The sequence below is a fragment of the Hoplias malabaricus genome, chromosome 5, assembly GCF_029633855.1.
Source record: "Hoplias malabaricus isolate fHopMal1 chromosome 5, fHopMal1.hap1, whole genome shotgun sequence".
Lineage (NCBI taxonomy): Eukaryota > Metazoa > Chordata > Actinopteri > Characiformes > Erythrinidae > Hoplias > Hoplias malabaricus.
In genome coordinates, this window is record NC_089804.1 from 9,806,958 (window position 1) to 9,819,164 (window position 12,207).

The 12,207-nt window shown below is 39.6% G+C and overlaps 1 protein-coding gene across 2 annotated transcripts in view; it reads left to right on the forward strand.

Annotated features, from left to right (window-relative positions):
* The window catches only part of plxnb1a (plexin b1a), a 64,998-nt gene that overhangs the window by 22,707 nt on the left and 30,084 nt on the right, over positions 1 to 12,207 (forward strand). For both annotated transcript variants that reach the window (XM_066671705.1, XM_066671706.1), the window contains exons 2-4: positions 7,652 to 7,719; positions 8,613 to 9,723; positions 10,838 to 11,020. In XM_066671705.1, the coding sequence (XP_066527802.1) occupies positions 8,635 to 9,723; positions 10,838 to 11,020 (1,272 nt within the window). In that variant the 5' untranslated portion in view covers positions 7,652 to 7,719; positions 8,613 to 8,634. The remainder of the gene's footprint in view (positions 1 to 7,651; positions 7,720 to 8,612; positions 9,724 to 10,837; positions 11,021 to 12,207) is intronic.

Here is a 12,207-nt window from a genome sequence, read left to right on the forward strand (position 1 = left end):
TGCTAAATAGTAAATTATATGCCCAACAGTTTAGCACACTACTTAATAATGTTTTTTTAAATGAAGTGTATCAAGGATGTTGTAGCTTACCCTGGTTTATTGAATGCATAAGTCCTGCAGAGATTACACACACTGAACATACGCAGTGAAATGTCAGTTGATCAGTATGTTGACATTAAGTAGCATTAATAATGCATTTTATAGCAGTGTAATTTAGTTTTCTCCAGAGATTTTGTTCAGCCACAGTTTGACTTAATTTACATGAAAATGGACAATCTAACTTAAGCATGGTACAGCAGCTTTAGGCTGAAGTTAAATTCAACTTTCGCTCTGTTTGCTCTCAATGTGTTACTGAATCATGCTGCATTATTATATTAAACTATGCAGCTGGTGTCACAAGCTATGAGGGGCATGAAGGTAAGGTAAAGAGCAACATAGTGGGGGGACAAATGGCTCCCTTGAGCTTGGTGTAGGGGGGTCATAGTCCAGTTTTGGTCATTTTGGGGGCTATCTAATAGCCTTTCCTAAACAGAGCATACATCCATGGAGTCCTTCTCATCCCTGGACCACAGGGTGTCGTCAAGACAACCACAGGCCACAAAGAGCCTTCTCAGTCCCATTCAGAGGCACGAGAGAGAGGAGCTTTTGTGCTGGGCCATGGAGCTGTGGGTGGGAGGTAATGTATGCATTTAGTGTGCAAACAGAATAGATGAATAAGTATGTGAGCTTAGCTCTGTTTCATAGCACTTTCTGTTTATGAGCTTCTCACAAAGGTTCACTTTGTCAAAACCACAGCTACCTACGCACTGACAAAGAGGGTTACAGGAGTAAGAGGGATTACTTTATGGATTTTCAAGTCATTTTTATAAATAAAACTTTTTACATTTCTAATCACAATTATCTATTTCATTTAATGTGTCCAAGTGGATTTATATATGTCTGTGTGAACAAGTTTTTCTTTTTCAAAATTTGACCCTTTATATATGCAGTAATACCTTGACTTATGAGTTTAATTCATTCTGTGACTGAGCTCGCAACTCAGTTTGCTTGTATATCAAATTTAATTTCCCCAATAAATGAATTGAAATGTTATTAATCCATTCCAGCCTCCCAGATATCACACCTTTTATTAAATAAAAAATGTACTTTATAAATAATGTATAAAGATTGGGGAGTTTTTCTTTTTGTGCTCTATCTTGTATGGCAAGATAACCACGTGAACCGAACGTTAGCTGGACTATCTAGTGGCGGGTGGCGTAAGTTCACTCATAACTCAGATCTCGGCTCACGTCATAAAGCAAAAAATCGACCAAGTGACGTCTCGTATCTCTGAAAATTCATAAGTTGATTCATTCGCAAGTCAAGGTTTCACTATACATATATAAAACGGTGTACTAGGAAACACTCGGATTGGTGTATTTTGCCATTGACTCACATCCTAAATAAAGATGTGTGGACTGTTTTTATCTGAGGCTTAAGCAGTAGAATGAATGTCACCATAAAATACAAATATACCATCTTAGATACATCTTACAATGTTTTTAAAAAATGATTAACAAATTAAGAGTAGACTATGAATAAAAAAGAGGCACTGGATGACTTTGTTGTAGATAAAAAGAAATGGGAGAATTCTAGAGCCCTCCTCAGGACAGCGTGTACAGACACAGAATCAACAAACAGGAGTTTTTACAGATCAATAATTTATCATTGCTTGCCGCATTCCCAATCCAACATCAGACGTCCTCACATTTTTTTGTGTTTTTCTTATTTAACATGAGAATGATTAAGATAATGATGATGTCCCGCTGTTGCTGTTGATAACATTATAATGTATTAAGCCAATCTGGGAATATGAGGCATCATCTACAAAGCATAGATAAATAATAATTTGAAAATCATTTTATCAATTTTTTATTTCAATAATTAATGAAAATGTGACCCAAAATGTCCAGATGATTTATTCCGTCTCAGAAAACACATATTTGAGGGCTGTAAATTGCAGGAAAAGATCAAAATATAATTTGGCTCAGAGTCCCAAGGCCGTAATTTATCACTATGCACCTGCCACCATCAGTCATGTTCACTGTGTCCAGGAAATATCTATGGCATGTTATTGAGAGGTGCCGACTCTATTGCTGTGAGATCCAGTAGGATATGTGTTAATGAGGCATCTCACTCAATTTAGTTACTACTGTCCTCTAAATCAACAGATGTCAAATCGTAGGACTAGTTTGTAAGTGTTAGATATATAAAATATAGGAACACAATTCTTCACCTGTTTAGTGTTATCTGCAACTTGAATCGGACATGCTAATAAGTCTATGTCCACATCTGGGGTCATTCATCCATTACTTAACACTTCACTGGGCTGGATGACAGTGACTGGTTGGAATACCATAAAGTCTGAGAGCACGCTGAATAATTGAAAAGCCCCAAAACACATGCCTTCTCCAGGACTCGGCTGGATGTCTGGGCACTGTTTTGCCCTGTGGCTCTGGGCTGCTGCCTGAGTGTGGAGCTAGTGGGGAGGGGCGAAAATGGCCACTAGGCTTCAGAGGCAGGTGTGCATCTTCTCCACTGAGAGCCTATTTGATAGCGAATATTATGTTGCTGAGGCAGAGAGAATGTTTTAGTGCTCAGTCAGTCAGAAGAAAAGCCTCTGCTCTTTGAGGGGAGATGGGCATCAGCCAACAGAGGTGCATTTTAGCAATAAAGGCCATGAAAAATGCATGACCCAAAGCAATATTTAGAAACTGCAGGGGGGCTTTTCAGGACAGATCAAACAAAGTGACACACTTTGTGATGACTGGTGCTTAACAAAGCTTCATTTATTTTTTAGAAATCACTCTGTGAATTGTTAGACTTTTTGCCATTTATATAATTACATGTATTTATTTAATTTTATTTGTTTTCCCTAGATGCTAACATTTGCTCTTCACTCATTCACTGTTTTGAAAAGCTTCCAATTCTTGCTGGTGGTCCATAAGTCAACTGGCATGAGGCACAACATAGCAGTACACTCAGGGCTTTGTTACCTTAGCCAAGATTCCACACAGTTGAGTCTGCCTTTCTGACCACAGACAAAGGATAAGTGACAAAGCAGACAGATGCCAGTAGTATAATGGGTGTGAATATAATATCATGACAAGTCATCTTCCAACTCAGACAAGGTAATGCTTGGAATAGCCATTGACTACTCTTGTGAAAATTCAGCATAATAGTGATTTAGCCTTTGCAGCTAAAACTATGACATCAATACACAGAGAGAAATAACATCAGAAGGTGCCCTTAACCTGTGTGTGTCCCCACTCTGTGTCTCACTGTCTGACCTCGGTGGCAAGGGAAGGACCTATTTATAGCTCTGGGGGTCTAGCTGTCATGGGAACTTCCTCTGGGTATGGCTAGTGGGGCATTCATTCAGAATGCCTCGGACAGCCAGAGAACGCTACGATGAGATGAGTTTGTTTTTATGCCTGTGCCAAACATGGATGTAAATTTGGCATGTCAGGCCCTCAGCGGTTTACTTTTATGGAATAGTTTAGACATGCATACTGATGTTGCTAACAGAAAATTAGATAGCATCAGTTCCTTACTATTTACTCTTAAGGATTTTTAGCAGTCTTATATTGTTGGATTACTGACTGCATCCCCACTTTAACTCCTAGACATAATATTTCTCTATTAAAACCTATGAATAACAAGTTAAAATGGTATTCAGTGGCATGGTATTCAAATGATATCAGTATCAGCAGATACCTCTTTAAAGGAATAGATATTGGTGGATATTTAGGTTAGACCAATATTTCAGACCAATATTTGAAAAAGTATTTATAGCACCCCAGCAAATGTAGGCTGTTCACATTCCAACCGTACGTCCTTTATCTGGTATCACTAATACAAACCCCATTCCCAGAAAAGTTGGGATGTTTTGAAAAATGTAAATAAAAGCAGGCCGTAATGATATGCAAGTAATTTAAACTCTATATTTCATCAAAACAGTCAGTATTTCGAATATTGAAACTGAGAAATTGTAATGTTTTTCTGAAAAATATTTGCCCATTTTGAATTTGATGCCAGTAACATGTCCCAAAAATTTCGGGACCCACGCTTGGTCACTTTATCTTCTATATTTTATACTTAATGTATATTTCATATATAGTGCTTCTTTGAGAGAAACTGGTACCTTGGGTACAATGACAATAAAGTTTCCTTAAATCCTTGAGAAAACAATGTTTATATTCAAGGGACAAGGACTAAAATCAATGTTATTAAAAACAGACCCGTTTTTGTAGCAAGCTCAGAAGACAATTGTCAGTGAACAGTTTGTCGGTGCCTCCACAAATGCAAAATTAAAAAGTTAAAACTCACAAATGTAAAAAAGAAAAGAATATATAAACAGGATTCAGAAAGATGGACTGAGGTGAAGTGTCATGATGTCTAACAGATAAAAAAAACTTTATTTTTTTTGTATATCATGGATGCTGCATTCTCCAGAGCAGAGAGACAATCTTGCCATGATTGTATGGGGCTGCATTAGTGCACGTAGCATGGGCGGCTTGTATTTTTCTGTGAAGGCCTTGCTTATTTTAGTAAGATATTCTGCAGAGATTACAGCAGTATGGTTAGTTCAGAACTGTCAACCACAGAAAACAGCTGGGTCTATTATGACACAAAAACACTGTAATGGAGAACCAAACTGTTGAACAGATGAAATCCTATAATAAGCAAGGATTGGAAAACATCATATCATTGGCATTGCATTCGGATTTATTTACATTTTGCACAGTGTCACTATTTTTTGGAAATTGATTTGGCATCCACACACAATTCCCATATCTGTGTATTCCTCTATGAGAAGCCACAGGTCCCCGAGGGGTGTTAGTCATCAGCTCCATACTGTAAGAGAGGCCTGCAGAATATTTACAGTATGCTTTATCATTCAGACTACCAGTCATTTCAGATATATTTTAGTCAATATATTTTTTCAATGTAATGATCAGATTACTCTAGTGAACACGAGTGACTGCCCTAGATAACAGCACTGATAAGATTATGAAACTATCCACATTGTTTCAAAATGCTGTATAACAATTTGTAGTAATAGCTTGACACAATCACACACACACAAATATATATATATATATTGTAAATGATCTAGAGTGTGTTTTGTGATTAAATCTATTCTTCACAAACTCTTACAGTAAGCATCCATTTTGTCAGAGCTTGCTTGCTTCTTTGCATAGATATTACTTGTACAGACATGACAAATGACAAGTGAAATTGTTCCTCTAGAAAATGTAGTTGAAAATCCTGATTTAGGAAGGTCATCTGCAGTGTGTGGTATGAAGAGTATGCTCTAATATTCCTCTCTGACTACAGTGCCTCTCCAAAGACTCTATAAATACCACCCACTCACACTGTCTTTCTCGTGTCTTTCTGTCAGCTCTTTCTCTCTTTCAGTAAATCTCTCCATAATTGCAAGCGGTAAGCGGTTGCCAAATGATAATTGCGTTATAAACTATTAGCATTGTTGCTGGAAATGTCCATCTGCATTACCCGGAGCTTGCTAGACAAGCCACCTCCAGCTCCAGCTCCTAACAACATCAAATTGATATCTGAAAAGAATTTTTTTTTTCTTCAACGTGAACTCAATTTCGACACTCTTGCTGCTTGCTGAATGGTGGCATTGTCCCCAGGGAAGGATAAATAGGTTTCTTAATCACTCAGAGTGGCAACTTCTCATGTTCATTGTCATGCCCAATGAGGCGTGACAGCGAGACATTCTGTTGAAGGCCATAAAAATGTGGGGGTCAGTGCCAATGCTCTGAGACTGAGACAGTGGGGTCAGTCTCCTCTGCTGGTCAGCCGCAGGAGAGAAGGCAGAGCAGGCCCGACGCTGTCCTGCCAGTCCCCAGCATCCGTGCCCTTGGGAACACTTCCAAACAATACTTTCCTTTCAGGCCGGACCCATTCAGCAAGCCAGGCAGAAGCCTTTATGCTTGAATGAGGCTTGAAGCACTTGTCATTCTTGGAGGGAAATCTTTTGCACTGTCTAGATTCCTTCTTCCTCGGTTTGTGTGATTGCTTTAAAAAAAGTGGAATCTGTTTCAGTAGCGGCCTTTTCACTGTCTGAGGAGTTAAAACTACAGCTTATCTCCATGTGTGTGATAATTAAGATTTAATGGCACACAGTTTAGTCCAGTAATGTAGCAGGGAAATTTAACTGCACTCTCGTCAGTTTGCTTTGTTTGTGCTACTTTTTGTGGACAAAGATTTTTGGGAAGTTTGCTGTTTTTGTGCCTTTTTTATTTAACTTGGCTTTTAAGTAGTATTTATCTAAACTTTTTTATGTTGGGGGAGCTGTTGAAAGAATATACAGTGGAATTTTGTAGCATTGGTTAAGGGGATTGAACAGGAGGCATTACTTCCAGGTTTTTCTTCATTGACTCTGATACGCTATCACTATAGGAAGCAGCAGCTTGATAGTAATGCTAATATTTTACTGAGCTGAGAGCAGAAGTGACCCCACTTTCCCTTTCTCAACCCACGTCTGAGGGTTAATGACATGCCTCACAATGAGTGCCTCTTTCTTTCTGTGTGGGTTTCTGAAGGGAGTCTGTGTCCTTGACGGATGATAGTATTCCTTTCAACTGTCTAAAAAGACTGACTAAATTTCATGGAGGAAGAGAGAGAGAGAGAGAGAGAGAGAGAAAGAGAGAGAGAGAGAGAGGCAGAGAGAGAAAGAGAGAGAGAGAGAGAGAGAGATTATATATGTTGCAATTAGAAATGAAAGTAAAAATGCCTTAGAAGTAAAAGGAAAAGCCTGAGCTCATCAATTGAACGTCTGTTTGGCTTTGTTTATTAATAGATTAGACAATTCCTCTCGGGCACTCTACTTTATTATCCTGTCATTCATTGCCTTTAATTGATGTAAAGCAATAAAACAACTGCAGACTACCTCTGTCTGCTGTGGGAGGACTGCCAAAGTGCATTCTATAAGTGCAGAGTACAGCATTCAGAGGTTGATAGTAATAAAGCAGTCTTTCTCAACCAAGGTGCTGTGGCGCCCTGGGGTGCCATCTGGCTTCCTTAGGGATGTCATCAAAAATATTTAGACATTACTCACATAAAAACAAAAATGGATACAAAACTTTATCATGGAAATGCAGCTACAACGCCAGAACAAAGACAAGACCAGAAATAAAACTGCAGGTAAGCCTGAATAATTTAATCTTCACATCAACTAGTGGCATAGGTAAAAATTCCAGATTGGTTTGTTGACGGTGGGCAGTTTACATTTACTTTGTCGATCAGGGGTGACATGCTGTACGCACTTCAAAAAAACACATTTACGTCTCGCAGGAATGTGCACAGAACAGCCGAGAGAGTGCTTTCTGTCATGTGAACTCACGCATTTTTTATTACCTGTGGCTGACTGGGAGGGCCGTGGTTCTGTTTGGATCTGTTGGACATGTGGAGAAGCTTCATTGAAAAAACATTGAGAAATGCTGAAATAGAGAATCCTATTCCTTGGACAGCAATGACTCTGTATTACTATATTCAGACTCTCATTAGTTACATTGTTTTATTCTCTTTTTTTATTATTCAAAAGTTTAGAAGGTGATGATTAATGCAGTTGTTTCTCACATAGATTCAACTGTCAGACTATGATACATGAGGACCAAGAGGACAGAAGCCACCCTGACTTTTTGATTAATGGTAGGAATTTTATACTGAAATTATATTTGAGAAATTGAACTGTATTGCTATAATTTATGCACATACCATTGTATGATGTAATATAATATATAAAAAAGCTCCACAGGAACTAAACAAATGAAACACTGCATACATATTGTTTTGTGTGTGTGTATATATATATATATATATTTACAGACAAACACAAACAAACACACACACACAAAGCCATCAGCCGTTACACTACATCCACCTACTTGTTTTATACTCTCAGTACATTCTCTCAGGTCCACTGAATATACAGGAGCACTTTGTGGTTCTATTCTATTGTAGTTCACTTGTTGCTCTGCATAGTTTGTTTGCTTCTTTTTACCTTGCTTCTCCATAGTCAGGAGTGTGTGCTTCGCCACACTCAATGTGTTGGAACAGGGCAGTAGGGGGCTAACAATTTACACAGAGCAATAGATGGACTACAGTCTGTAATTATAGAACTACAAAGTGGTCAGTGGAGTTGAGAGAATGTACAGTGTGTGTACATATATAGCCAAAGGCTTGTGGATGATTGCAAAATTTTGAATTGCAAAATTTTGGATTGCAAAACTCCACTTCATGGTGGTTCAGAACTCCAGAGAACACAGTTCCACTGCTGCACAACCTAGAGCTTAATAGCCTTATAACCCACCCTGGACTTTTGGTATGATGACCTTAAACTTATATGCATCACTTTTCTGTGGCCATTTATAAACATGTTCATAAGAGCACATCTGTGTCCGTAAGAAGTGCATTCATTAATTACAAGTTTTGTCTACAAGGTTTTTGACATAAAGTGTAATTTGGTATGTATTCAAAGTGCCACCATCATTGCAAATTATTGTTTATTGTTAATCATATTCTTCATTTCCCTCTGTGTTTAGTGCATTTTCGGTGAAAAGTGGCATGGCTCCAGTCTTTGTCCTGTGGCTTCCTCTCCTCCTGGGAATTTTGGGAGCCCCATTGGTCTGCAGCCACTATTCCAGCTTCTCCTCCAATGACACTGTGTTCCAGCACATGGCCTTGCACCCTGACCCTGCAGTGGGCACAGTTTATGTGGGTTCACGAGACCACCTCTACCAGTTGGCTGGCCTGCATGACTTACAAATGGTGGCAGAAGAGAAGACGGGTCCAGTGAGAGACAGTAAGGAGTGTCTACCACCTGTAACCCTGGACAACTGTCCCCAGGCTCGACTGGTCAGTAACCACAACAAGTTGCTATTGGTGGATGCCTACTCCCTTCAGCTTATCACCTGTGGTAGTGCCCACCAGGGCACCTGTCAGAAACGCAGCCTTGCTAACGTCAGCAATGTTCTGTTCTCTGCTGAAAGGCCTGTGGACACTCAGTACGTAGCAGCTAATGACCCAGCTGTCTCAACTGTTGGACTCGTGGTGAGGCCACGAGATGGGGCTCCATCCCTCCTCTATGTGGGGAGGGGCTATACAAGCAGCCAACCCCCAATCTCCACTCGCCAGCTTTCAGCGGAACCCATTTTTTCCTATGAGGAGACCGCCAAACTCGCTGTAGCTGGCCGGCTCTCAGAGTATGACCACAACTTTGTAGCCACCTTCACATACCGTAACCATGTTTATTTCTTATTTTATAGAAGGGATCTCAAAGCTACAACTCGGGAATATAAAACATATGTAGCACGAGTGTGTTTGGACGATCAATCGTACTATTCCTACGTTGAAGTCCCACTAGCATGCCACTCTGCTTTGATGGGAAAAAATTTCAATCTCCTCCAGGGGGCACAGGTGGGAGCAAAAGAGTCAGACCATGGGCAGGTGCTGATGGCCATATTTTCCAATGCACTAAGTACGGCAAGCAAGCCAAGCGACGAATCTGCACTTTGTGTTTATACACTGGAGGAACTGGATCACCATATTGATGCTACACGAGACCTATGCTACACGAAAGATGGGCAGAAAAATGACAGCAAGGTGGCGTACATCGAATACGAGGTCAAATCCAGCTGTGCCAACCTGCCCACGGTGAGAACTTAGCTTCTAAGATTAAATCATTCCCTAGTAAGTTTATTTTTCCAGATTAGGTTGGGTGAGTCAGTCAGTTGGTTACTTATAAGCCAGTCTCATGAGGTCCTTCATTTCTAAAATGTATGTATAAATGTAAAAATACAGCTTGCCTACTTGTATAGGCATTGTGAAAAGTAATGGTAATTATCCTCTCTGTCCTTGGAAATATTCGCTTGAAAATTTACAACATTTTTAACAATGCTACAAACATTTTCTTAGCCCAAGCACCTTCATAAAATGAGAGGTAGATTATCTTAGCTTATATCTTAGCTTATATTCTTCTTTAAATGAGTGAATTTGATGCTGTTTGACAATTAAAGATTAAGCCTACTCCAGAGTTCAGAATCGGCTTTAATGAAGCTAGTAGACAATTCATAGACGTCCAGCGAGGAGTTCCATGGGCACGTGATTGTTGCTTGACCCTCACATCACTGCCTGCTGGCAAGCCAGGCTTTAGCCCGCAGTGCCTTTATCGGGGTTGTTATGGATCAATAAAGCCCACTCATCCAAGCTACTCTAATGAAGCTTCTTTAGAGGGGGGTATCTTAGGAATTAAGGTTTTGAAGGACATGTATTGAAAGCAAAAACAAAGGAATATCCATTAGTAGGATGACATCATAGCCAAGAAGAACCCAAAATACAAAAACAGAGAATAGACGTAAAGGAACCATTGTGTTTGTTTAAAGTCAAAAATATTGTGGTTATCCCTTAGATTTCCTACCCAAAAAGCAGGCACAGATGAAGCAACAGGACAGACAGAATGACATCACAGGGTACATAATCCTGGTCTTTTTTTTTTTTTTTTTCCAAAGCTACAGTTGGCGGATTTGGTGGTGTTAGTCTCAAACAAAGGAACCACCTTGCAGAGTTAGTATTAGAATAATCTAATCTAGGCTAAATCTGTTTATTTTGCCTAAGAGGATTTTAAAGACCAGGAGACAATAGCCTAAAGCTTTACAGTACTAAAAGAAAGGCCAAGAAATGAAATGTCTCGGTGTGAGCTGGCTTATGCTCAGAAGGAATTGAAAAGAACATTAGCTGAAAGGAAAGTTTGGCTATCTCTCTTCTCCAGAACACCCTGAACGCCTACCCCTGCGGCTCTGACCACACCCCTAGTCCAATGGCCAGTCGAGAGCCGGTGGAAACTAAGGCTGTGTTTGAGAGTTCATCTGTTCGTTTCACTGCTGTGGCAGTCAGCGTGAGAGAGGATCACTCCATTGCTTTTCTGGGAGACTCCAAAGGAAATTTGCATAAGGTAATTTGCAATGTGGCGATACAACACCCATTTCTGATCAAAGACAAAACCAGACACCTCACTGTATTGTGGCTTGTTATTGAGTTTAGCTTTAGGAAGTTTTGATCATTATTTTATACACTGGATGTAGTAAATGATGCCATGATACAAACTATAAATTACCCACACCATCATGATTAATGTCACATAATCAGGTTAACCCACACTAGTATGTGAAATGTCATGTAGTAATCTTAACCCAGACTAGCATGTTCAAACACCTACAATCGCTTTAGTCCACTCCAGCACATTTAACATCATATATCAAACTATAAACCCATACAGATGTATCCAATGTCATAAAACAAATAATATGATACAAAAACAAAGAAAATGTACCAGTTGGAATTACGTCTGCCTGGAATAATTACCTCCTTGCATATCAAAATATTGTGAAATATTTGACAAATCAAAACATCTGTCTAATTCTAAAATGATTTATATATAAAACTTAATATTCATTATGTTGTTACATCTCTGCGTGTTAAGCTTCTTAAATAAAACCTGCTGGATTAAAATTACAAGCACTGGACAGCCCTGAACCCATGTCTGATCAGAGAGCTTTGTGTCAACATGAGGTGTTAACCTTGCCGTTAGTTCATTCCTAGTGTAGTTTAGTCTTTGATCAATGATCTGAGTGCAGTTAAGAAGAAGTCTTCTATAATATCCAGCTTAAGATATCACGAAAGGATAAATTCCAAAGCTGACAGACACAAACCAATGCACATGGACATATACTATATAGACAAAAGCCCAGAGGCCTACTCCACCATCATTTCTTCTGAAACCAAGGGTGCCAGGACAGATTGCTGTGAGGATTTGATCCAATCGTCCACAAAGTGCAAGGTTACCTAAACCTGGTTCTGTTGTGGAAAATGCATTGAAGTGCAAGAGGCTGTTGTGACGTGTGCTGTAAAAGGTGGCCAGGCTCTGCTGCATTGTTTGTTTAGTTTCCATGCGTAGAGCAAATGCTCTTGTGGCAAGAAAATCAATGTGAAAAAAATTGCAAGAGGAAACTATCCTCCAATACAAGCCTGGCCCAATGTGAGTGCGTCATCAGGGGGCAGGAACACACTCTGCATACACCACCCACAGCTGTAGCAGAGTTAAATCTGAGGTGTGCTGCAGAGGCGGAGCCAATCACAATT